Source organism: Callospermophilus lateralis, chromosome 20 (assembly GCF_048772815.1).
Source record: "Callospermophilus lateralis isolate mCalLat2 chromosome 20, mCalLat2.hap1, whole genome shotgun sequence".
Lineage (NCBI taxonomy): Eukaryota > Metazoa > Chordata > Mammalia > Rodentia > Sciuridae > Callospermophilus > Callospermophilus lateralis.
Genome location: NC_135324.1, coordinates 6,890,353 through 6,918,187, shown reverse-complemented (window position 1 = coordinate 6,918,187; position 27,835 = coordinate 6,890,353). Strand labels below are relative to the sequence as shown.

General features: G+C 36.3%; 1 protein-coding gene across 3 annotated transcripts; it reads left to right on the top strand.

Moving 5' to 3' along the window:
- Positions 1 to 579: 579 nt before the first annotated feature.
- Thumpd3 (THUMP domain 3 tRNA guanosine methyltransferase) lies at positions 580 to 25,929 on the top strand. Of its 3 annotated transcripts, none has more exons than XM_076841281.1 (10): positions 580 to 637; positions 2,324 to 2,612; positions 3,894 to 3,971; positions 12,525 to 12,998; positions 15,179 to 15,309; positions 17,037 to 17,106; positions 19,777 to 19,892; positions 23,491 to 23,601; positions 24,411 to 24,534; positions 24,694 to 25,929. In XM_076841281.1, the coding sequence occupies exons 2-10, from the start codon at positions 2,358 to 2,360 to the stop codon at positions 24,844 to 24,846; spliced, it is 1,512 nt and encodes a 503-aa protein (XP_076697396.1). In that variant the 5' UTR covers positions 580 to 637; positions 2,324 to 2,357; the 3' UTR covers positions 24,847 to 25,929. The 3 variants fall into 3 exon arrangements, with proteins under 3 accessions (XP_076697396.1, XP_076697397.1, XP_076697395.1); XM_076841282.1 differs by lacking the exon at positions 580 to 637 and adding an exon at positions 644 to 654; XM_076841280.1 differs by lacking the exon at positions 580 to 637 and adding an exon at positions 1,179 to 1,222.
- Positions 25,930 to 27,835: the final 1,906 nt, after the last annotated feature.

Sequence of the window (27,835 nt, the reverse complement as noted above, 5' to 3'; positions counted from 1 at the left end):
GTGTTCATCTAAAACTAAAACAAATTTTAAAAAATTTTAAAAAACTAAAGGTTAAATTCTTAAAAAAGAAAACGAGCTAACTTTTTAAAAAATGTTAAACAATACCTTCACTGTAAAAACAGTTAAGGCAATTCAGAAATCAGGAACTAGCAACACTTGCTAAGAGATTAAGAGCAAGAATTCTAGAGTCACACTCTCTGGGTTCAAGTCCTATCTCCATCTCTAAATTGTTGCGAGGGGCATTTTTGAGGGAAGAAAGATATTTAACTCCTTTGAGACTCAGTTTCTCTGGCTTTAAAACGGGAGCGGCCCACACACTTCACAGTGGTTGAAACTGAAGAGATGGCGCATGTGAAACGATAATGCAGCGTTAGCACAACGAAGAACTCCACAAACGCTACCTACTGCTCTGACAAGCGACAAGGCCCTTAGCGCTTCCCACATAGTTTGCGGAACATCTCGTCCTCAGTTCCATAGAGTTTTCTCCGCAAGCCCGTTTCTCCACGACCTTGTCCTGGCGCCCGCCCCTAGCGGAACCGCCTTGACCCGCGGCCCGACTTCCGTTTCCGGAGGAGGTGAGGCGACTTCCGGCGGCGTGACTTGAGCGCAGGGCCCGCGGGGTGACGGAGCCGGAAGGGTCTGTACTAGCGGCCGGTAACCGGGCGGCGGGTGGAAGTGGCTCTGCAGCCTTGAGAGGGAGGGAGAACCAGCTCTCGTCTTAGCGGGGGTCGGACTTCAGTCCTGTGTCTCGGCAGATCCCATCTTACTGCTTCTGCCTGGCCTTCACCCTTCCGCGGGACTCGCGTCCGTGGGCCCAATGGGTGGGAGTAGAGGGACGTGGGTTCTGCTCCAGTCTGCGCCACTAATTAGCGCGCTCTGACCTTTGACAGGACACGTCTTCTCGCTGGTTTCAACTGTCTTTTATGTAGAAGATGCAGATCCTATTCACAGTAGTAGTTCTTTAAGAGCAGGAACTGACTTGCTAGCGTTCAACACTATCGCCTATACTTGGCACAGCACAAAGCCTCAATACTCTTGACAGCTTAAGTTGTTTTGAGTCATAAACCCTTTGAAAATCTGATGAGAGATATCGATCCCTCATCTTAACTCCTCCCTCGCCCTCTTAGCATACACACATGCTCAAGTACAGTAAATTTGGTTTACTTTTTCAGATATTTCAGAGATCAGCTGTCTATCCGTGGATCCCAGAGTCAGGCATGTGGTAGGCTTTCAAATATTTAATGTTATTAGTTAGTAAGTGTTCAGTTATTCTTTTAAATTCATGGGTCACCGAATACTTCACAAGAGGGAGGACGATAGGTAACTCATTAACAAGTTTTAATCATTGACCTTAAACTGCTACTCTCGCTTAAATCTCCCAACAACTTAGGAGAGAGATTTATTTAATTCTCATGAGCTTGGGATAATTAACTTGCTTTAGGTCATTCCGCCTATGAAAAGAGGCAAGAATTCAAACCATGTCTATCTGAAACTCCAAAGCCCTGTGTTCTTAATTGCTAGCTAAAAGGACAAGGTTGAGCCAGGTGTGGTGGTGCATGCCTGTAATCCCAGCAACTCAGAAGGCTGAGGCAGGAGGATTTCAAGTTCGGGGTCAGTCTCAGTAATTTAGTGAGGTCCCAAGCAACTTAGTGAGACCCTGTCTCAAAATAAAAAATAAGAAGGATTGGGGATGGGCTGAGGTATAGCTCAAGGGTAGAGCACTTGCCTTGCATGCACGAGGCACTGGGTTTAATCCTCAACTCTATATGAAAATAAAAAAGAAACTGTGTCCATCTACAACTTAAAAAATATTAAAAAAAAAAAAAGGTTGGGGATGTGTCTCAATGGTTAAGCACCTCTAGGTTCAGTCCCCCAGTACCAATACATAAATGAATAAAACAAAGGACAAGATGTAAAAATATATTTCGATGTGCTGTGGCAGCCTCTATTTCTTTTGTTAACTATTATAGTTACGAGATGACTTTAATCATCATAGATAACCCCAGACTAAACATTGAATGCTGTGAAATACTTATCTGTCTCCTTTTCTTCCATGGTTCCTGTATTGCTTATTTAATAATGATAGCATGTTTTACAACTTGCACATTATGCCATTATGTATTCTACTGTTTTAACTTTGGTGAATACTTAATCTATGCACGACTGAATGTGACTGTATTGGTTATGTTGCCTTGTTCCTGAATATGACTGTATTGGTTATGTTGCCTTGTTCCTGCCCCCAAAACAGATGTTTTTAATTATAATTGAAATATGAGGTGATTTATGTTTGGGCTTTATTTCTTTTTCTGTACTGCTTTTAAAGGGATTGTATTAGTGACCTTGGAGTCATTGCTGACATGTCTGACATTCAAGAAGCTACTAACCAGCTCCTGGATGTGAACCTTCATGACATCCAGAGATCTGTACCAGTGACAGAAAGTAGCATCAGAAGTGAGTCCAAGAATCTCCATGTCACTATTGGAGCCACTGTTCCTACTGGCTTTGAACAAACAGCTGCAGATGAAGTGAGAGAGAAATTGAGGTCACCATGCAAAATCAGCAAAGACCGTGGCAAGATATACTTTGACATCCCAGTGGAAAGTCTGGCTCAGGTTTGAATGAAGCAGTATATAAAATAGTTTTCTAAATTGATCATTTTATGCTTATTTACTAGTTTATAGACCCCTGCTCTTCTTTGCACTTTCCTAGATTAGGTGATTTCAAAATATCACTGCATTTTCTGTTTGGTACTGATTTATAAAAGTCTCACTACGTTTTTATTGTATTCTATATATTTATAAAATTCATTTCATAAATATATTTCAGCTTGCTATATTTTAGAAGTGATAGCAGCAGTTTGAGATGGTTGAATTCACTGAAAAGAATCCTATGGAACTTAGGAAGAAATTTTGAATAGCGGCTATACTTTTTTTATTTATCTCAGCATCTAGTTGAGGTTTATAATTTGGTGATAAAGCATAAAAGCAGAGATTTTCCTTCAACCTGTGTCAAAGATGTTTTTGCTCAAAAGTAATTAAGAATCACTACACTGAAGTGAAAGTCAGCAAATTACTCACCTACTATAACAAAGCCATGATACATTTCATTACTACACAAGCAACATGAGGGCATGGATTGTTGTCTGGGTTTTTTATTTTGTTTTGTTTTTTGCCAGTATATCCCAAGCACTAAGTGCCTGGTATATAGTAGGCACCCTGGAAATATTTGTGGGATGAATTGGCAATCAAGAATTTTTACATCTAAATTTTAGTTAATACCCTCAACAGCTTCATGAAGTTAGGTACTGTAGTTGATTTCATGATTAAGCTTACGAAGACTGAGTACCTGACCCACATTCAACGGGTCATTGCTGAGCTGGAGCTTAAATCCGTGCTCTTAGTGACTGTAGTACATGGTATCACCATAGAGAGCCGTGAGGGAAAGATGATAAAGCTTCACTTGATTTTCTTCATTTTTCCTTTTTCCCCAAAATTCATGTTGCCCACATAACAATTCAAGCTTCTATCGTTTGATCTGTCCTTCTCTTTCTCCAAGGAAAAGCAGAAACTGGTAGGTAACTGAACAGATGGAAGACTAAAAGGGCATTTTTTAAATAAAAAATATAGATATCAGGATGGGATTGTGACTCAGTGGTGGAGCACTTACCTAGCATACATGAGGCACTGGGTTCGATCCCCTGCACCATATAAAAATAAACAAATAAAATAAAGCTATTATGTCCATTTACAACTAAAAAATATTTTTAAAATTATATGTAGATATCAAGTGCTTTAAAACAATTGTACTAATTTTTAAAATATTTAATTGTTGATAGCTTGTGTTACTCAAAAGCTTTTTCAGAAATTAGTTCCTAACAGTTTTTTTCTCCCCAGGTTCATTGTCTGAGATCAGTTGATAATTTATTTGTGGTTGTTCAAGAATTTCCAGATTACCAGTTCAAAAATACAAAGGTAAGCTATCCTAAACATGATAACTGATTTTTTCCATCTTCCTAAAAGACATTATTTCTACTTTTTCACAGTCTGTCTGTCATTTAATATTACTATTGCTCTTTGTTTTTAGTTTATTTTTCTAGTACTGGTAATTGAATCCAGGTCATTTCAAATGCTAAGCACATGCTGTATCATTGATCTCTACTCCCACCCCTACTTTTATAATAAACAGTCAGACTTTCTTTTATAGTAAGAATTCAGAGATTTACTGACAGTCCATCTCAAAGTTTGCTTTTAAAAATCAGTATTGAGGCTGGGTGCGGTGTTACACATGGCATAGGCCTATAATCCCAGCAGCACGAGAGGCTGAGGTAGGAGGATCTTGAGTTCAAAGCTAGACTCAGCAACAGCCAAGAGCTAAGCACCTCAGTGAGACCCTTTCTCTAAATAAAATATAAAATAGGACTGGGGATGTGGCTCAGTGATTAATGATCCTGAGTTCAATCCCCTGGTACAAAATTTTAAAAAATTAGTATTGAAAAATTATTGAAGAAAAGAGAAAAATTATTTGACTTACCCAAGATATAAACTTTAAATGAGCTTTGCTAACACATACACACACTCATTTCCAAAATAAAATTGGTTCCACAGTGAGAACTAAAGAACAAGTGATAGTTTGTGCCATCTACAAATAACACTTCCTCACTATTCTGTTTTTTCCCTGTTTTTTTCCTCTAACTTCATTTCTTAAAATAAAATCAAAGTAATATTTAAACACTCCTTCAGTTGTTAAGACAACAGCCTTGTCTTCAACATGTATTTAGCATCTGAGTCCTAAATATTCAGCTGCTGCTTAAGCTGAAGGTTGAAATTAGATTGCAGTACAGCTTTAGATTTTTTCCACATTCATTTTTGGTCAGATGCTTAAATACTTTTTTATCAATGTTATTCCATGTCTTAGAATTATTCTTTCTTGAAACAGCTGTGAGTCAGGTAATGTGCTGTACACCTGTAATCTCAGCCACTAGAGAGGCTAAGGCAGCAAGATCACAAGTTTGAGACTAGCCTAGACAACTTAGTGTCTCAACAACTGACTCAAAATAAAAAATAACAAAGTCTGGTGATACAGCTTAGTAGTAAAGCACCCTATGATCAATCCTTAGTACTACACAAAACTAACAACAACAAAACCCAACTGGGAGGGTCGGGCATGGTGGCTCCCAGCAGCTCAAGAGGCTGAGGCAGGAGGATCACAAGTTCCAAAGCCAACTTCAGCAAAAGCCAGGCGCTAAGCAACTTGGTGAGACCTTGTCTCTAAATAAAATACAAAATAGGGCTGGAGATGTGGCTCAGTGGTCGAGTGCCCCTAATTTCAATCCCTGGTACCCCCGCTTCACCCCTTACCAAAAAAAAAAAAAAAACCCAACTGGGATATGCTGCTTAAAAACCAGTCACACTGATATGAACACATAGTCTAAAAAAAATAAAATAAAACTAGACCTTAAAGAATTTGCACTGAATAACAGGTTAAAAGTTTATTAACTACAAATGTACATTCAACCCTAGTAACCTTCAGACCTTGGATAGTCATTGCCAATTGAATCATACCTATGAAACTAATGGATAACAGACAATCTATAGACAATTTTTGCTGCTAAGTATTTTGAAATTTTGATAGTCAGTACTATACATACATACATGTTAACAGGTGGTTTTTGTTTTTTGGCTTTTTTTTTTTTTTAATTTATTTTTTAGTACAGTAACTGGGTATTGAACCGAAGGCCTTTCGCGTACTGGACAAGCATTCTTCCACTGAGCTAAATCCCCAACCTTATAATAGGCATTTTTGAAAATCTGTGTTTCCACATAACTTAACTAGGGCATTATTAAATAATAATTTAAAGAAATCCTTAAATTCCTGCATTTTTGCATCCTAAAATTGGTATCGCTCTGGGCAATTTGGATCTCTAAGTGGAGGTGAATTTGAGAACTATGGAATATTCTACATGAGTTAGCTTTTCAGAGTTGCCTTGTAAGTAACTGCAGAAAAGGTTCCTGGTAGAAGTCTCCAAGGAACAGCAGTAAGGGTGAAGGCAGATTTTCAGAGGTGTGCAAAAGAAACTTCTGTGTCTGATCATGAAATATTATCAAGCCCTTCATTTTGTGAACTTCAGTCACAACATACCCGGGTAAAACCTCATTTTTAAACATGTGCTTCTAGCTTTCATGCTATTGACGATTGAGCTTATTCTTTTTGTAGACTTTGCAGTATTGAGGACAAAACACTGGGCCTCACACATGCTAGGCGAGCACTCTACCTCTGAACTGTATCCCTAGCTGTTTTCATTTTATTTTCAGATTGTGTCTTAACGAATTGCTTAGGTTGGCTTCCAATTTTTGAACCTCCTATCTCATCCTCCCAAGTAGCTGGGATTACAGGTGTGTGTGTCATTATACTTTCCCTTGTCTTATAAAAAAAAAGCCTGTTAGTTTAATCATGAGTTCTCTAATTATTCAGCTATCATGAATTTATTAGTTCCTCCCTTTTTAAAAAAATATTTTTTCGTTGTAGATGGACACAATATCTGTATTTTATATATTTTTATACAGTGCTAAGGAACAAATCCAGGGCTTCACACACTAAGCTACAACCTCAGCCCCTCCCTCTCTCTTTTTTTTTTTTTTTTTTGAGAAGAGCAAGTCTATGATTTATATGAGTTATTTTTTGCGGGGGAGTGCTAACCAGGGATTGAACTTAGGGGCGCTTGACCATGGAGCCTCATCCCCAGCCCTATTTTGTATTTTATTTAGAAACAAGGTCTTACTAAGTTGCTTAGTGCCTGGCTGTTGCTGGGGCAGGCTTTGAACTCATGATCCTCTTGCCTAAGCCTCCTGAGTCACTGGGATTATAAGCATGCACCACTGCGCCCGGCCTTATATGAGTTTTTAACAACTAGTTAATACATGTACTTAGAATGCACTTGTATAAAGACTGAAAGGATATCAGTGGAAAGTCTTTGACCCTTTATCCCCATGCCATGAAGTTTCCTCACAGTAGGCAACTGCTATTACCAATTTCTTGGGTATTCCTCTAGAGATATTTTATGAATATATATATTTCATTTACTTATTTACTGAAATGGAAGCATAGCATAATACTGTTTGGCTGTGGTTTTGTCACATTTACATTATACATTTTGCTTTCTATTTTTAAAAAATCTCTTTATGCACTTTTTTTATTAGTTGTTCAAAACATTACATAGCTCTTGACATATCATATTTCATACATTTGATTCAAGTGGGTTATGAACTCCCATTTTTCCCTTGTATACGGTTTGCAGAATCACATCGGTTACACATCCATGTTTTTACATACTGCCATACTATTGTCTGTTGTATTCTGCTGTCTTTCCTATCCTCTACTATCCCCTCTCCCACCCGCCCCCCCTTTTTTTTTTAATGTACTCAGGTTCTTTATTTTGATTCCTTTCTTGAGCAACTTGTTTTTGTTTTGTTTCTACCATGCATGTGTTTTCTAATAGTTTGGAATATTCCTGTCTGGTTCAGGCCATTACTTTTATAACTTCAACTTGATATTTTGTACTTAATCTACTAATTTTCCTGTGGGTTTTTTTTTTTTTTTTTTGATTCCCTACTAAGAGCAAAGATGAAATTGATTATTTTTCTCTTCCCTCTACCTTTCAACTTTATTATTTTTCTTAGTATTGATCTTTATGCCTTTAAATATATTTTATTTATCAAGTCTAACTTCTGCTCTTTAACCTTAGAGATGAGGAGAGTAGCATGCTTAAATTATTTCTCATCTTCTTTCACAAAAACCCTTCCAACCACATGCCAATTTATAATGTTTACCTTCTGTTTTACAGTTATAAACCCCACAATTGTTTTTTGGGTTGTTTTTAGTACTATAGTTAAATAGATTAGAGGTGCATTCCTACCCTAGTTATATTTTTCTTTTTTATCTTTTGAATGCATGCATGAAGTCAGAAGTGTTTGTCTTTGACCTTTATATTTGGTTAATAGTTTGGTTATAAAATTTGGAATTTTTTTCCTTAAAAATATTATGGTTAGGGGTGGGGTTGTGGCTCAGTGGTAGAGTGCTTGCTTAGCATGCATGAGGCACTGGATTTGATCCTCAGCACCACATAAATGTAAAATAAAGATATTGTGTCCACCTAAAAACTAGAAAATAAACATTAAAAAAAGAAGTATTATGCTCATTCTCTTCTAGCATTAAGTGTTTCAGTGGATTATTCAGGAAAAACTGTTAACAGCTGGGCACGGTGGCGCATGCCTGTAATCCCAGTAGCTTGAGAGGCTGAGGCAGGAGGATCTCGAGTTCAAAGTCAACCTCAGCAATTTAGTGAGGTGCTAAGCAACTCAGTGAGACCCTCTCTTAAAATAAAATACAAAAAAGGGCTGGGGGTGTGGCTCAGTGGTTAACTGCTCCTGGGCTCAATCCCCAGTACCAAAAAAAAAAATTTTTTTTTTTTTAATTTAAAAAACACTGTTACCAATTTCTTGTGTTGTTTTATGAATATGTGTTTAATTTACTTTTTTTGTGTGTGTGGTGCTAGGGATTGAACCCAGAGCCTTGTGCATACAAAGCAAGCACTCTATGGACTGAGCTATATCCCCAGCCCTCATTTACTTATTTACACAAATAGAAGCATAGTATACTGTATCTTTGCTCCTTGAAGACCAGATTTTTTTTTTTTTTTTGATAGCTTCAAAGCCTAATAAGTTATTGGAGTGTGTTTCATTGTTGACAGTTCCTTATCAGGATATATTAATCCATTTATATTTCTGGAAAGTTTTCTTGATTAATTGAAAATTTTTTGTTTTATCATTTTAAATCCTGTTTTTAGGGAAACCAGTTATACATATGTGGGATCTCTTTTGACTCTATTTTATATTTATCATTTTCTATCTAATTCTTTTTAACTTGTTTGCTTATGTCATTTTATTTGCTTTGCTTTCCTCCACACTCTTTACTGTGTTTTCAGTGGTATCTTTTCTGTTTCTTAAATATTTATTTTTTAGTTGTAGTTGGATATAATATCGTTAATTAATTAATTTATTTTTATGTGGTGCTGAGGATCGAACCCAGGGCCTTGCCCGTGCCAGGCGAGCACTCTACCACTGAGCCACAACCCCAGCCCCATTCAGTGGTATCACGTACATGTGTTACTGTCAGTATGGTCTGTGCTAGTTTTATTTTTTCTATTCCACTTTTAAGTATTTTCTTTGAGTTCCATTTTCTTCTGGTGGCCCTCCTCGTTTTCTTTCTGCTTTTATATCTCTGTTTTGAGCTCATATTTACAAAGGTATTTCCTCATTTCATGTTTTTGATGTCATTGGTTTTTTTTCACATTTTTTATTTGTGCATTATAATTGTAATGTCATTGTGTTTGATCAGATTTATCTGCTCTCTGGCATTACTGCTTTTTGACTGCTGTTTGTTTCCTGTTCATGTTTCCTCTTTTTTCCTTTTATTACTTTCATATAAGTCCTGTGCTGACAGGTTTTGATAATTGCTCATCTTTTAGTGAGGGAGTTCCTCTTGGACCTGCTATGTGTAAAATGTTCTTGTGGTGGGAGAAGCCATGTAGGTGTTCCAGGCCAGAGGGAAATCTTTCTTGTCAGACACATAATTATGGGTAAATGAGTTATTTTCTTTCTTCTTCTTCCTCTTCCTTTAAAAAAAAAAAAAGAGTATGGCTTTATTGAGGTATAATTTCCATTCCATTGAATAAGCTTTTAAACCTTACTTCTCCTCAACCTCAAAGGATCAACAGGGTTATTCATAAAGCACAGCACAATTGCCCTCTGTATATCCAGTTTGATTCAACCAACTATAGGTTGAAAATATTTGAAAAATGTTGGGTTCTTTACTGATAACAACTATTTACCTACCATTTATATTTTGTTAGGTATTACAAGTAAGCTAGACATGATTTAAAGTGTACAATAGGATATACATAGGTTATGTGCTAATTTTGTGCCATTTTACAAACTGTAGAGTTTGGTATGTGCAAGATCTCCCTGGCTCTACCTTATCAACAGACTGAGTCCAGCAAATATAGCATATCTGTGAGATCTTTGTTCAGCTAACATTTTTCTCCCCTGCTATTGCTTGGTACAAACGGAGTTCAGAAAAGCTCCCTCTACAAGTACATGTCCTTCTTTCGTGTTATTTCAAACAAAATTTGTTTGTTACCTGCTTTGTAGACTGTGCTTTACCCTTTGTCTGAGATCTGTAGACCTCCTCACTCTCCATGTCTTCCTGTACATTCTGTTTCACCTTTACTGCCCTTAAAAATCCTTGTGTTTTATTTAGTTCAAGGTTATAAATACTGCATTGATTCAATTAAGATAAGAGTTATAGGGGCTGGGATTGTGGCTCAGTGGTAGAACACTCGCCTAGCACGGGTGGGACCTTGGTTCGATCCTCAGCACCACATAAAAATAAAGGCATTGTGTTGTGTCCATCTACACCTAAAAAAAAAAAATATTAAAAAAAAAAAAAAAGAGTTACATTTGCTTTTTCTTTTAAAACAGTTTCTAAAGTTCCTAAAGATTCTATGACACCATGTTAAACCAACCAGTCCTCTAGAGGCCCTTTAAAATAAGAAAGTTATTTGGGGCTGGGACTGTGGCTCAGTGGTAGTGTTCTTGCCTAGCACATATGAGGCATCCGGTTTAATCCTCAGCACCACATAAAAAATAAACAAAGAAAGGTATTGTGTCCATTTATAACTAAAAATATTTTTTAAAAAAAGAAAAAGAAAGTTATTTGTAAGTAGAATTGACTTTGCTAACCCTGAAGTTTGACACTGTGTCAGCAGGTTTCAAGTTTTGCCAAATCACAGTTCCGTTGGTCAGCAATGATTTCTTTCTACTTTGATCTTTGTAACATATACTGTATGAGATACAGTGGCACACGCCTGTGATCTCAGTGACTGGAGAGGCTGAGATAGGAGGATCACAAATTTAAGGCCAGCCTTAGCAATTTAGTGAAGCCCTAGGAGACTTAGCAAGACACTATTTCAAAATAAAAATTAAAAAGAGTTGGGGATTTGTTTCAGTGGTTAAGCGTCCCTGGGTTCTATCTCACGTAAAACAACAACAACAACAACAAAAACCCCATATACTATTAATATCTGTGCCGTGTAATAGAACTTTCTGATGGAACTGTTCTATATGTTTGTGTCCAACATGCTAACTATTAGATGTTAGTGTGTGTAATGTGGCTAAAGTAATGGAAGAACTGTTTAATTTTCTGTTAAGTTTAAATCATTTAAATTTCAGTAGCTACATGTGACTAGTGGCTGCCCTATTGAAAAACATTACTTTATACTTCCCATTTTAACTTTTAATCACATATAATTTAACACCTGTTTATTGACCACCAGAACTGTTCTAGGTGTGTGACTTATAGCAGAGGTCAAGGTAGATAAAGTTCTATCCACCATGTACTTACATTCTGGGAGGAGCCTTAATGGTGAACAGTACATAATCCTAGTAATCTTTACAGTGCTCAGCCCTGCAAGAAAATAAAACAGTAAGAGAATGACTTGTAAGGACTTCTTTAAATAGAGCAGGCCTCTCAGGATGTGCCTTTTAAGTTTAAGTAATGAGAAAGGGGCCTACAATGCAAAGAGACCATGCAAAGCAAATATCTTCCAAGCAGAGGTAGGGAGAGAGAGTTAGACCTGAAATGTTGTAAGAGAAATAGACAGAAGTCAGAGTAAGTTGGGCTTTGTGACAAATATAGATTTTCTTTCAGTGGAAAGCTGTTGAAGGGCTTTAAATAAGAAAGGGGTATTGCTAGACTGTTTAAAAAGTTGACTCTATTTAGGGCTGAGGATGTGGCTCAAGTGGTAGCACGCTCGCCTGGCATGCGTGCGGCCCGGGTTCGATCCTCAGCACCACATACAAACAAAGACGTTGTGCCCGTCGAAAACTAAAAAATAAATATTAAAAAAAAAAAAAGTTGACTCTATTTAAAAATTAGAACATTTTTTAACCACATAAGTTTTTTTCCTTTAAAAAATTTTTGTTTTTTAAAGTAAATACATAATATAACCTAAAATTCAAAAATTCCAAAAGGAAGAAGAAGATAAGTGTCATCCCTCCCCTGCCCTTCATCTACCTACCTCTACTCTTCAGAGATAATTTCTCACAGCTTAAATTTTAGTAGTTTCTTACTGCTTAAATTTTAGCCACAGGATTGTGGCTCAGTAGTAGAGTACTTAAGTGCCTAGCATGTGTGAGGCACTGGGTTCAATTTTCAGCACCACATATAAATAAGTAAATAAAATAAAGATCCACTGACAAAAAAGTATTTTAAAGAAAATTATAAAATTTAAAAAAAGAAAGAAAATTTTAACCTTAAAATCCTGCTTCTGATCTAGCATTTTGTCTTAGGCTACTCTTCAGTGGCTTAATATGTATGTTTCCTTGTCATTGAGATTTGAATTTGCTTAATTGAAGTCATTATTTTATTTATTGAGAGAAATGAATGGGTTTCATTTTTGTCATTTATAGGAAGAAGTTTTAAAGGATTTTGAAGACTTGGCTGGAAAACTCCCATGGTCAGATCCTTTAAAAGTATGGAAAATTAACACCAGTTTCAAGAAAAAAAAAACAAAGCGCAAGAAGATAAATCAAAATTCCAGTAAAGGGAAGATTGATAATGGACAAGGAGACAAATTAGATGAGAGAGATGTTAAAGAATTCACGAACAATGATTTAGATTCACACATCTTAGACTATTATGAAAATCCAGCCATCAAAGAGGAGATATCAACATTAGTAGGTGATGACTTGGCATCTTGCAAAGATGAGATCGATGAAGGCTCAAAAGAAGAAACTGAGCTTCAAACACTAAAGTTTAGAGTCACATGCAACAGGGCAGGAGAGAAACATTGCTTTACCTCAAATGAGGCTGCAAGAGATTTTGGGGGTGCTGTTCAAGATTATTTTAAGTGGAAGGCTGATATGACCAACTTTGACGTGGAGGTAGGTGCTGGCTCTAATTCAAGAAGATTTTTGTAGACAAACCTAATATCAGGGGCAATTAGGCAGGGAGGATGTGGTTACAAACAGTATGTGCTATGGAGAACCATAGATCTAGATGCAGATTTTGACTCTACAATTATATAAAATTGGACAAGATTGAGCTTGTTTCATATAAAGCCAATACACCTTTAAGGTTGCACTGAAGGTTAAACAAGATAATACATTTAAAGTATTTGGTGCAATACCCTGGTATATGTTAATTGTTCATTAGATGCAAGAAGTTATCAAGACTCAAGTTTTCCAATTTCTGATCTAATGCTTTTCCTCCATCATGTGGATTATCAGATTGTAAAAGTCAACTAGAATTTTAAGAATGTGTTTTTGTGTGTCTGGTTGTAGAGTTTTGCTATTTAAAAAAAGAAAAAAAAATAAAGAAAATAAACCTCAACCTCAAATCAGAACATCAGGGCTAATAATATTTGTCCTAGAGCCAGCTCTTCTTTCTTAAATTCTGCTAGGTTCCCTTACCCTGATACCTCTTTTTAGCATGCTTAGTCTCTTTGTAATTACCCAGTGGGTAATTCTTATTTGGGCAATAGGAACTAGAGCTTTTAAAATCTCTGACAAATTAAAAGGCCCCTAACAGCTTACATTTTTACCAAGATGTCATTTCTGTTACTTTTGGGACATTTGAATCTGGGGCAAGTCACTTACTGCCTTTGTTTTTTTTTTTTTTTTTTGCATGTCAGAGAACAATTCTCCATAAAGCTGGCATGAGAATGAATAGGATAACTAGAAGAATGATGTCCAAAAGTCAGCAAGATAGCTCAGAGGACAGATTCTGAAGCCAGGCTACCTGTGTTTAAATTTCAACTCAGTTACTATATGATTGTGGGCTAGTGACCTGGTATCTTTGTGTCTCAGATTCCTTATCTAGCTTGGATGGGTGAATATGAAATGAGGTCATAAGGATAAATTGTAGAATAGAGCCTTGCGCATAGGAGTGTCAGCTGCTGTTATTGGTAAGATTGTAATGAGGAAATTTTAGGTGAAAGATTGGGAAACATTTTATTTTTATTTGTGGTTTGTTAGGAAATCATATGGCAAAAATAGTACATTGGAGGTCATATTGCTAAGTGAGTCAGATTTTTGAAAATACTAAGAAAACAATAGATTATAAAGCAAATGTTCCACTGTGTTAATCTGGGTGAAGAATAATTAGGAGTTCATTATGCTAGTGGTCTTGTAGCCCTTCTGTATGTTTGTTTGAATTTTTTTTTCAAAAAAGTTAGGAATTCAAATTATATTTAAAAGATAAGCCTTCACAATTCATAAACATTATAAAATTGGGGGAAAATCTGGTTATAATCAACTTATAAATACAGAGAATGAAAAGAATAAAATGAATTTTAAAATTAATTACAACATAGTATATACTATATTATGTGAAATTTAAAAATTGCTGAAGCTAATTTGTAGTGGTGAGTATTGACTAGGAAGGGGACAAGGGGATTCTCATAGGATGTGAGAAATATTCTATATCTTCATCAGGGTATCAGGATAGCAATTATGTAGTGTATATATAGGTAACAAAAACTCACTGAGCTGTATACTTAAGACTTATGTAGGAGCTGGGGTTTTGGCTCAGTGGTAGAGCACTTGCCTAGCATGTGTGAGGTACTGAGTTCGATCCTCAGCATCAAATAAAAATAAATAAATAAGGGCTGGGATATAGTTCAGTTGGTAGAGTGCTCGCCCTTGCATGTACAAGGCCCTGGGTTCAATCCCTAGCAACACACACACACACACACACACACACACAAAGTTGAAGTAAATACATAAAATAAAGCTATTAAAAAAAAAAAGACTCATGTACTCTACAGTGTGCAGAGTATACCTCAAGAAAAAAGTATAAAAGCCTCCAAAGTATCAGTAATAAGAAACTGGGGACTATGGCACATTGATGTAATCCCAGCCAATCGGGAGGGTAAGGCATGAAAATCACAAGTTTGAGGCCAGCCTGAGACCTTGAGTTTGAGATCCAAACCCTGTCTAAAATAAAGAAGGGCTGAAGGTGTAGCTCAGTGGTATGGCCTCAATTCTCAGTGCCAACAAAAAGTCTTAATAAAAGTACAGTTTGAACAAGCTTGAAACTTACTTCTGACCTAACTTAATTATAGGTTCTCTTGAATATCCACGATAATGAAATCATCGTGGGAATTGCATTGACTGAGGAAAGTCTCCACCGCAGAAATATTACACATTTTGGACCTACAACTCTTAGATCTACTCTTGCCTATGGGATGCTCAGGTAAGGGAGTGTATTTTTTGCTGTACAGATCACAAGTGGCACCTTCCTTTATATTTTCCATTCAAAAAACTGATATATTTTTTTCTTTCCTTTCATAAGGTGTTGGAATTTAGTGGATAATGAAAAGGATTAAAAAACTAATGATTTGTTTCCTTCCTTAATATCTAGTATTGATTCCTTGTAATACTAAAAAATATCATTTAATCAGTTTCTCAGTTTTCTTGATTGTTAAATTAGGGTGATTAGTTTTCATCTGCCTCTTGAATGGCATAGCCACATTTCTGTTTAGAAAGGATATATTGTATGTTGGGAGATAGAGCAGATTTTGTTATTTCATTTATGTGCAGTAAAGCAGATGAAAGCAAAGATTTTTAGAATGTGCATGATGTGTAACTGAATCTAGAAATTTTATTCATATTTTTAAATGTTATACTGAACAGCAATCCAGAAATCATCCTGGAATTTTCCAGTTTTCAGAGTGCAAGACCTAGTTTTCCCTTTCCTTGGCCCTTTTCCCTTTTATTGAGTGCTTCCTTCCACCACTCAGACATTTATCTTTTCCAAACTTCTGATTTTGAAACTACAAAATGGGTTTAATGTGGAGACTTTTCAAAGGATTATTAATGAAGATTAAATGCAGAAACATATTCAAGATATCATTGTGTGTGTGTGTGTGTGTGTGTGTGTGTGTGTGTCTGTGAGAGAGAGAGAGAGAGAGAGAGAGAGAACAAGTTTTGTTTTTTTGCAGTGCTGGAGATCTAACCCAGTATATGCTAGGCAAGCCCTCTACCACTGAACTATGTTCCCAGCCCTCAAGATACCTATTATATGCAGTGCCTTACATGTCCTAGTAGTTAAATGACTATGTCCTTCCAATCTTTGCTTCCTCTTGAATTCTGCTCCTCATATTTCAGCACAGTTGGAACATATCAATTCAATGACAATAATAGAAAACTGGGCCCATCTGATTAAGGAAGAGTTCCTAACCTTCATTCATTTAACAGACATTATCTACCACCAGGTATTATTGTAGGAGCCAGGGGTACAGAGAGTTATTTTGGGTGCAAATATTATGAACTTAAGTAAACTACTTTAGAATAAATTAAGTGATGATTATATCAGGGGATAGGCTGTTATAAGAAGTCATGTAGAATCCACCCCAAAACAAAAGACAGACAAACAAAAAACCAGAAAGCCATGTCTTAAGAGTAGAAACTAGATTATAGAAAACCCCCAGAAACCTAGGCAGCTGCTTTTATCTCTCCTGAGAGCCTGTGGGCTCTTGTCTCTGCTCATCTGTGCACATTGCTGCTCCCTCATATAAATATATATATTTCCCATTTCAAATGACCAGCCTGTATTACTGAGGGCTTCTTACTCTTTATTCCAAATTCTTGGAAGAGAGGATGTGAGTGACGTAGTTCATCAGCAATGGGTCTGCCAAGGACTCTGTTGCAATATGTTGAGGCATAGGAACAAGAAGGTAGAGCTGCACCCAAGAAGCTGTCTTAGGAGGGATGTAATTACCATGCATGAAGTAAGTAATGTCACAGAATATGAAAAGATTAGAAGGACAAGAGAACGGAAGAGAAACTTAATGTAGATTGGTATTCCTTCAAGCTACTGTGATAGGTCCTTAATCTTTTAGCTTTAGGAATCATTGTAGAAATCTTACCTTTTGGTTGAGCCTCTTCTCATAGGCTGTATTTTGTGTTTTTATTCTCCAGGCTTTGTGCACCTCAACCTACTGATATAATAATCGATCCAATGTGTGGAACAGGGGCAATACCAATAGAGGTAATAACTTTTCTTTAGTTTTTAGATGAGCATGCAATCTGTCCAGAATGTTATTTAAAGTATCCAAGGACCAAGAGACCAGGTAGTGATATATCTACTGACTGGATTACAGAGAAGGCTGAAATTATAAGATGGTGAGCGCCCTTTCTGTAATAAATAATCCAGTAGATTCCACATGAAAAGATCATTGAAGGCATAAGCATAAAGTGGAGGAAAGCATTTTTCATCTCTACATAGTAAGATTCTTCTTTTAATCTATTTATGTTCCTGGAATGAATAAGTATAGTGTTTAAAAGGGAGAGCTACTGGGGTGTAGCTCAGTGGTAGAGCACTTGCCTAGCATGCACAAGGCCCTGGGTTCCAGCCCCAGTGCTGTGGGGAGCATGGGAAGCAGCGGTATCTATAAGCATTATTTGGATTTTTCTGGGAAGGCTGACAAGGCTGTATACCAAATGCTCTTAAATAGCTTTCACAGTTACTTGATGTTGAGAAGATACATAAAAACCACATAAGGCAAACCAAGAAATGAAAAGGTATTTTCTAAGTAGAAAACATTTAACAGAGTTTCAATGAATCAATATCATGTATGCATTTAGAAAAGATTTAGATGGGCTGTGGCTGTGGCTCAGTGGTAGAGTGCTTGCCTAGCATATGCAAGGCACTGGATTCGATCCTCAGCACTGCATTAAAAAAAATAAATAAATAAACAAATAAAATAAAGGCATTCTGTCCATCTACCAAAAAAAAAAAAAGAAAGAAAAGAAAAAAGATTTAGAAAAGGAAGCTCACAGTAAAATAATTTAACCTTTGTGAAACATAATAAATTCTTCCATATAGTATACCAAAAGCCAGCTGGTAAAACTGCAGGAAGATCCCACAGATTCAATGAACAGGCAGAAACTGGACAGATAATCAAGTTCAAAGCAACCCACAAAGAGAAAAATAATCCAGACCGTAATTAGAAAATTATATATCCATGATTTGGGAGTTAAAATCCAGGAAGGAAATCATAGTAGTGACTATATGCTCTGCTAATGACAGCTAGAGAAATTACTCTTGAGACCTGCATAGAGAAAAACCATTTGTGGTCAAGAATAATTTGGGAGCCAGGCGTGATAGCACATGCCTGTCTATAATACCCGCTACTTGGGAGGCTGAAACAGGAGAATCAAGTTCAAGGCCCACCTCAGCAATTTAGCAATATTAAAAATAAGTAAATAAATAAAAAGAACTAGGGATGTAGCTCAGTGATAGAGTACCTCTGGGTTCAGTTCCAAATACCACACACACACACAAAAAAAAATCTGAAACAAGACACAGTTGTGTTCTCCAGTGTTAAACCATGATGTCTGTAAAATATCAGGTAAGGCTACTATATCAAGAAATGTACCATAGAGCTAAAGAACAGGATCAAAATGAAGGCAAAGAATTGTTTTGAGCCACTTCCATGTAGACATAAGGTGCCAAGGTACAAGGTAGGAAAACCTAAGCTGAGATATGATCAAAGTGAAAATTGTAAAAGGATTCACAAGGTATAAATGCAGATTTGTTCATGTAGAATATTTGCTTTAAAACTTGGAAGTACTATAAAATGCATCTTCTTCTGAAGTAGAAAATCCAGATTCATTTTTTTCAAAATATATTGGGTAGTCAGAATCATGTGAAAGATGTTTTAGACACTGTAGGTTCCTTCTACCTCCCTACCCACCCAAATTCTGGCATACTTCAACATCCCTTTTGTTTCAAGTCATTGTAAGATTACAGACTGGAGTTGTCATAACTCCAAAATGTCTAGGCAAAATAAAAAGTTATGAAGTACTGTATTCATGGAGGGGGAGGTGTGTTTCCATTCACAAAGGATATAGTGTTCGTTACTCTTTGATTTCATGTTCTGTTAATTTGCATAGAAACATTGTTCAGCCTCAGCCTAGGATAGTATGTCACCTCATTCCACAAATGATATGTGACAGCTTGGTATATAAATACCATGTTCTGCTGACATGTTTTCAGTTTTAAAATTACAAAATCCTTTCAGTGATAGAGTGATTATCATTCAGAAGCCTATCTTGCATTGGTAATGGCACTTTATTTTGAAACTGTTAAATGTTCGAATAGATAAGATTAACTCCCACAATCCAAAATGGTTATGGGTTTGGCCAGTTCTGTTTGGACAATTTTTTTTACACCATATTTATTCAGGGACTATAATGCCTTCTGTTTGCCAGATACTGCTGATTGAGGGATTGAATAAAACACTAGTTCTGTCCTAGGGATGTACAAGTTTAGTTGGGAGGCAAACAGATATGAACAATTTGAAATGAAACAAGCACTGTGGTAGAGGTATGTACGCGTGCTTTTGAAGGGGTGCTTGAGAAGATAGTTGGGAAGTTGGGGTTGATATTAGAGGGTGTGACATTTGAACTGGGTCTTAAAAGATGAATAGGAGTTCAGCAAGCAAAGAAAGAACAGGAGGCATTTCTAGCAAAGGGAACAACAAAATTGACAACAAGCTTTGTTTTGCCACTTCAGAAAAGCACTGGGTTGGATTGTCTTGTTTATTGACAATGACTAAAATAATTTCCCCTTTGATTTTTTTTTTTTTTTTTTTTGTGTGTGTATGTGTGTGTGTGTTTGTTACTTCTAGTTTAAAATACACTCTTGTCTTTTTAGGGGGCAATGGAATGGGCTGACTGTTATCATATTGCTGGTGATAATAATCCCCTGGCTGTGAGAAGAGCAGCAAATAACATCTCATCTTTACTCACCAAGAGCCAGATGAAAGATGGGTAAAATTTTAATTTACAAGATTTTGTAGCATCTAGGAAATTACTTTTCATAATGAATTATGAATTCCTGCAGTGGATTGTGACCTTACCCTTTTCTAACCTTTTATGTCTGTCTTCCTTTTTCTTTCCTTGTTCATACATCTATTTTCTCAAAGACTACTGTATAGATTCATTTCATTTTCTCAAGTTTTTAAATACATTGTGTTTTTACAGTCTATTTTAAATGACTGCATAATATTTCATTATTACAATTTAGCCTATCTCTATTATTTGGGACTTCAGAGAATCTGAGTTGTAAAAAGACCTGAAAATCATCCCCATGATTTCTATGACTGACCTTTTTTTTTGGTACCAGGGATTGAATCCAGGGGCACTTAACCACTGAGCCACATCCCCAGCTCTTTTTGTTTTATTTTGAGATAGGATCTCCCTAAGTTGCTTAGGGCCTCACTAAATTGCTGAGGCTGGCTTTTAACTTGTGATCCTCATGCCTCAGCCTCCCAAGACACTCATCCCCATGATTTCTAAATGTTCTATAGGAGATTCTGACCAGTGGCCCTCTATCCTGCTTAAATACCTCTAATCATTCTGTCCCTGAAGGCTGTTTATTTTGTATTGCACGGCCAAGTACTAGTCATTTCTTTTAGTGAATGTTTCCCTGTTTACTTTTCACAGATTTGCTTTTATTCTCCCACTTGAGTCCATCAAGAAAAAAATTATCTCAATCTCACATCAAGACAGAAATCAGATATATGAAGGGCTATAGCCCACCCCCCAAAATCCTCTCTTCCTTTAGCAAAACATTCCTAGGCCCTTCAACCATATACCTTTTCCTCCCTTTCTTAACATGTGTATTCCTCACTGTTCTTAAGGCTAAGAGATCTAAGATCACATTTAGTTCTTTGTAAACGGCTTCTTACTAAACCATGTGCCTTTGATATCCTTGGTTTGGAAGTCTATTTGCCTTTGGGAAAATTTGTTGGTTATCCTTTTGAGATGTATGTAGTTTAAGTATCTTAGGCCCTAGTCTACTACTCCAAATTCCATTTGATACCATCTGTGTCAGCTTTTCATCATCTTTTGAAAGTCTTAGGTGAGTTGGGAAGAATTAGTTGTAATGTCACTCACTTGGCCTATAGTTTCTTACCAGAGGCCTCATCATAAGTCTGCTTCTCTGGTCCCTTCTGTGAATGTCCTTCATTCTTTGGTAAAACTGCAGAAGGTCAGCTGATTTGTTAAGTCTTACAGATGCTCCACATCCACATCCTGAATATATCACACAGGAAGTCATTATATCCCCACAATTGGCCTTCAGAAACAGCTGCCTCCATTAATAGTGTAAGGTTTATATTTCTAAGTAGAAATCAATGTTTTTTAAATATAGTCATTTTTATAGATATTCCTAATTAGTACTGTGCATGGTATATGTCTGATACTATTTTATGTCTATATATTGACTGTTTCCTTGTCTGATTTTTTTTCCCTGATAAAGTTTGCTAGTGTTTTGTTCTTTCATACACTATTTGTTCTTTGGTTTTCTTTATTTATTTTTAACATTTTTGGTCCTGGGGCCAGAACCCAGGAGCTTAGCCTAGACTAGCTCTCTCCCACTGAGCTACATCCTCAGTTGTTCTTTGGTTTTATGCTAGTGCTTGGGTTTTTTGTTTTGTTTTGTTTTGGTTTTTTTTGGGGGGGGCGGGGGAGTTGTAGATGGACATTGTGTCTTTATTTTATTTTTTAATGCCTCGAACGTGCTAGGCAGGCACTCAGCCACTGCGCTATAGCCACAGCCCCTAGTGCTTGTTGTTTCTTTTTTTCTAAAGAGAGAATTTTTTTTTTTTTATATTTATTTTTTAGTTTTCAGCAGACACAACATCTTTGTTTGTATGTGGTGCTGAGGATCGAACCTGTGCCACACGCACGCATGCCAGGCGAGCGCGCAACCGCTTGAGCCACATCCCCAGCCCAAGTGCTTGTTTTTTAATCCTTATTTCACATTTACAGTTTTTGTTTCCCCAAGTTGTACGTTATGTACTATTAATCTTTTTTAATTATGAAAGGTTTTATTCAAGTTAGTTTTATTCTGATAGCTAATGTTGACCATATCCTATAGTTTTATAATTGTTTTTTTACTTTCCAAATCTTTGGTGATGCACTTGTCTCCTAAGTCATTTAGGACAGTACTTTTCAAACATTAATATATATATGAATTAGTTGAGGATCCTGTTAATATTCAGATTCAGCAAATGTGAGATGAGACTAGAGATTCTTTTCTAGCAAGCTCCTGGGTGATGCTTATGCTATTCATCTGTGTACCAACTTTGAAGTAGCAAGTTTAGATCATTTTATATACACAGGTTTCTTAAAACTCTCTTATTATGATGAATGGATTCTTATGGTACACTTTTTTTTTCATATTAGGTTTTGAGGCTTAAGCATATCAATTTTTTTCCAGACTGATTAACATTTTAAACAAATTATTTCTCTTCAAGTTTCTGAATATTTTGTTGTTCAAGTCCTCTGACTTTTTGTTGATTCAGCCTATGTGATTTTTATTAATTATCTTAACTTTTACAATCTTTTGGTTATAACACATATTTTCAATAACTGCTTTTTCATTATGTAGATTTGCCATTATTGAATTTTTGTAAATTGTTCTTATTCAGTATTAAAACCCTCAATTTCTGCTCATAATCTTTGATTTGCTTTAGTTTTTAGCCTGTGCATTATTGCCTATTAGTTTCTTAAAAGTTTGCTTTATCTTAATGGGGAAGCTTTAAATCTTTTATATTTATTGTGATACTCGTTCTGGCTTCCATCATGTTTTCAGTCTTACCTTTCTTCTTTGGTTTTTTTAAAATACAGCACGAGGGGCTGGGGATGTGGCTCAAGTGGTAGCGCGCTCGCCTGGCATGCATGCAGCCCGGTTCAATCCTCAGAACCACATACAAACAAAGATGTTGTGTCCGCCGAAAACTAAAAAATAAATATTAAAAAATTCTCTCTCTCTCACTCAAAAAAATAAATAAATAAAATACAGCATGATGCATACATTTCTTCTTGTTTAATCTTAAAATAATTATATGATTACTTATTTTTTATTTATGTACCAATTTTATATTTATGTCTAATACTACTAGATTTATCAGACTTTATTCTTTAGATGTTAACTCATAATCTTTCTAGTGGTAATTTTTTTTCCCAGTGTATCTGTTTCATCAATAACTAGTTATGTAATTTACTGCTTTCAATGCTGTAAATTTGTCTCTTGAAGTTCTTTGTGACAAGCTCATTTTCCCCAATCTGTTTTCTTGAATTGTAATATGAAAACAGATGTCGACATCTTTTCAAAATCGGTCTTAACCATTTTTAAAATTTACTTGTATATTTTCCCTTTCAGTCTTTATAATAGTTTTATCTTATGACGAAATGCTTTCTTCCTACATTTAAGATTATTGATGTTCTCATTGTTATTCTTAGTATTTTATACTTTGCTATGCAGTCTCTTTTAAAGAAAATTATTTTAAAAAATTTCATTACTTCAGAATATGTTAAAGCATATTAAAGCACCTATATTCCCCTTCCTTTGTCTCCACAGCAAACCATCCTGGGGTTTGCCCATTGATGCTGTGCAGTGGGACATTTGCAATCTTCCATTGAGAACTGGTTCTGTGGACATTATTGTAACAGATATGCCATTTGGAAAAAGGTAAGAACTGTTTTTTTGAACAACTTTTGCCAGGCTTGGCAGTGCATGTCTGTAATCCCAGCTATGAGGAGAGCGGAAAACGAACCAGGAAAATCCCAAGGTCAAGGCCAGTCTGGGGGTGACATAGTGAGACAGTCTCAAAAATAAGATTTAAAGGATTAAGGATATAGCTCAGTGATAGAGCTCTTGCTCGCATATATTGAGGCCCTGGGTTCAATCCCCGGTAAACACACCCCAATGTTTTATTTCACTGTTTTTTTCTAGTCCTCATTTGTCTCCTAAATTTCAACTTGAGCTTATTCTAAGTCAGAATATAAATTTTCAGTTCCTTTTAAGACTTAGAGGAGCCATTTTTTTAACTGAATACTTTTAATATGATGACTCACCCATTTTGTTTCTTCTGAGAATTCACGAATATATATTAACTACATTTTGATACTGCCCATCACAGGACTCATTTTTTAAAATTACCTATAATTTACTTCCTGTTGAATTACATAATCATACTTCATATTAAAAGGATGAGGAAAACTTGATTCTGATTGTCCCTCAGGAAAAACGATTTGTAACCACTAGTTTGGTTTATATAGTTTGCTTAATATACCAATTAGGAGGACAAGTTGTCACTTTTTCTTCTGTTAAAAAATATGTACAATTTATCTACTCTCATTTCACTGCCATTTAATGGCAAAGCTCTAGCTTCTAAAAGGCAACTATCATCCTTCAGTATGCATGAAATTTTGTTCAAAGTTTTAGATATTTATCTTTTGCAACAGTAAATGGTTGGCTTATTACACTTTCTTTTATAGGATGGGCTCCAAGAAGAGAAACTGGAATCTTTATCCAGCTTGCCTGCGTGAGATGAGCCGTGTCTGTAGACCCGGGACAGGCCGAGCTGTTCTACTTACTCAGGACAAGAAATGCTTTACCAAGGTGCCTATGGCAACTTTAGGATCTTAAAGTAAACCTGGAATATTAGTTTGAATAGGATGTTTTCTCTTCCCCTAGTGTTTCTTAATTGGCAACTAAGATCCCTGGTTACTTTAGAAGCAGATTGTCAGCCTGATTATTTTGTTTTTTGTGTGCACACAGGCATTATCTGGAATGGGACACTTATGGCGAAAAGTGCATACAGTCTGGGTGAATATTGGGGGTCTTCATGCTGCAGTTTATCTTCTGAAACGTACACCCCAAGCTTTTGTTCATCCTGTGGAACAAGATGGAGAGAGAGGAACTCCTCGGTAATGCATAGGATGAAGATGATTAAGAGTATTATACTTTTCAACACTGGGAATGTCAGCATGAAGAACTTTAGAGAAAAATAGTTATTAACAAAAGTGCAGTCTACTATTTAAACAAGTCCAAAGCTCTTCTCCTTGGTTAGCAAAATACAAAGTAATGTAATATAACTTTAAAAGAAAACATATTCCTTGGGGATATTTTGAAAAAGGTAGCTGTGCAATTAGTATTTTTCTTACACTGCTTTAAAGATGATTAGAGGAAACGCCTACCAAGGTACTCTAGGATCTAGGTTTTAGAATGTTTTATTTTTATTGTATCAAGTGGAAAGCCACCTTGGCCCAAAGGCAGAGAACATAGTAATCTTAAAACAGTGTCTTAAGCTACATCTTTCTACCTATGCAGCTTTGCTATTTAATAGCTCAGTTCTTTACCTCAACCTCAGAAAAATGAAGCACTATTACATTTTGTGAATAGTATTTGCCCCATGACAAGATGGAGTAGACCTATAGGAAAATTTACCATCTGCCTTAAAAATTAAAGTATGCATGTTATCTAGATTTATATACAGAACTAAAACAGAGGGGTAGAATTTATGAAAGGGTTTGCAAAGACACTTTACTGTTTTTGTTTGTTTTTTAACAGTACCAGAAACATAGATAGCTGAGGTGTGGGACCTACAAGCCAAATCAGTTTACAAGTCTGTTGTTTTTCAAGGCAGCCATAAACATGTCTTCAGTACTTTTTTTTGTTGAGAGAAAAAAATTAGTCTATGTTCAAATGAAAACTTATGGGCCATCTAAGTTTGTTATTTCCTCATGGATTATTTTTCACATTTAGTTGCTTTTCAACTCACAGGAAGTTCTTCCTGAGTTTTGTGGAAAGTGAACCTCAGTAGTCAGTCCTAGTAAAATGGTGCTTCCCTGGGATAAAAAGTAATTGAGGTTTTATGTGGAATTCTTTTACAGTGCCCAGTGTATTTTGAAATATCTGGCTGCATTCAGCTTATATTTTCAGTGTCTAATGTGATAATACTACTCCCTTTTGATGTCTTCATTTAGAATAAAAGGACAGTATTCTTTGAGAGAACTGCATTCATTGTTTATTCTTGAATTGGAAGTAAGACATTTATAAAAGTTTTATATCCCACACTGGCATTTTTACCATTATCAAGAATTCATAGCTGCATTATAAAAGGGTTGAACATTAACAACTTTTCACCTGTGACACACTATTTAAATTTCAAACTAAGCTGGTCAGCAGCAGTCCACAGAACCAGAAAGTACAAGGACTCAAGACTGTTTTCACCACTGTTTACCAAGTACCTGCCACAGAGTAGGCATTTAATATTTACTGAACAAATAATATTTCTGCATATTAGCATGACGTAAATATATCAGCTTTGTGTTTGATTCATCATAGCTTTTTTTTTTTTTTTTTTGGTACTGGGGATTGAACTCGGGTACTCAACCACTGAGCCACATCCCAGCCCTATTTTATTTCTAGACAGGGTCTCAAGTTGCTCCTCGCTTTACTAAGGCTGGCTTTGCATCCCCAGCTGCTCAGATTACAGGCATGGGCCTCATAGCTTTAATTCTGTTAAATACTGTAATAAAGCCATGGCCAGACTTTTTCAAGGTGGTGCAAATATATGTAGGCAATGTCACCTTCTTCCCTAGTGTTTTGTTATAGGGTGACCAGAATAGGGAATGGACTGAGGATCCAGAAAGCCTAGAATTGATGATACTGCCACCTACTTACTAGTTGTTTAAAGAGAAAAATAAAAAGGACCATGGGAATGTGAAGAGATGGGAAAGGAAATCTATAATAACCTGAAAATGAAGTGAGTCAGACACCAGATATTACATTATTGGGAATAAGTCAATATTATTTGAGGGTAATAAACAATGTAAACATTGAGAAAGATTTTACAAATCTAATGAGGATGGTTATCTCTGGAGATCTGACAGTGTACTAGAGTGGTTAAAAAGGGAACAACTGCTGGGCACAGTGGCACATGCCTATAATCCCAGCATCTCAGTAGGCTAAGATGAGAGATCACGAGTTCACAGCCAGCCTCAGCTATGGTGAGGCACTAAGCAACTCAGTGAGACCATCTCTAAATAAAACAGGGCTGAGGGTGTGACTCAGTGGTCAAGTGCCCCAAGTCCAATCCCTGGTTACCACCACCACCCCCATGGGCAAAAAAAGGGAACCACCACCTATAAAAAGACCGAGCAAACTGCAAAAACTGAGGACTTAGCCTGTAAATTTCAGATATAAGCTCAGGCCTGCACTGCAGGGATCAAAAGATAAATTGAAGACAGAAAAAGGGAACTATTATGAAAGGTTTATTAAGTACCAAAAGTATAATAAAGCCTGTGAGTACATAATATTCATTAGTGACATAGGCAGAAAAAAGGAAAAATTATTTGCCCATTCTCAGCATAGCCTTTTCCACATTCAAGTGAGGTGTCCTGCATGAAGGTCAGTGGGGATATAGTCAAAGTGTGACAACTGAGGGCGGGGGATTAAATTATCGCACCTTGGTAGGTTAAAACAAGTTCAGAATTAGACACCCAAGAACATGTGTGCATATCAGAATTTTAAAATGTGCAATGTGAAAAAATAGATGCTTCATAATAGGCCTACCATATTACCCCTTACCCTTTTGTCCCAAGGTTAACATGTTTGCTAATCAGTTGTGAAGTTACAAGTTACTCAATGACAGATTTATAGTAGAACCAGTTTTTTACTAGGAAGGATAATGGTGCTTAGTTTTTCAGGCCCTGAATTCTTAATTTGTAACTGCCTATTAGCCTTGTATATCCCATCCCAAAATACACTTTTCTCAGAAACCTGCTCCTTGTCCTAGCATGCCCTTAACACAGTCATCCATGTATCTGTTTACCATGTGTATTACAGGCTAGGACAGCCACTTTTCAATCTTGTGTGGTCTCAGGCAGAATCCTTCCACATTCTTAAAAGTGGCATT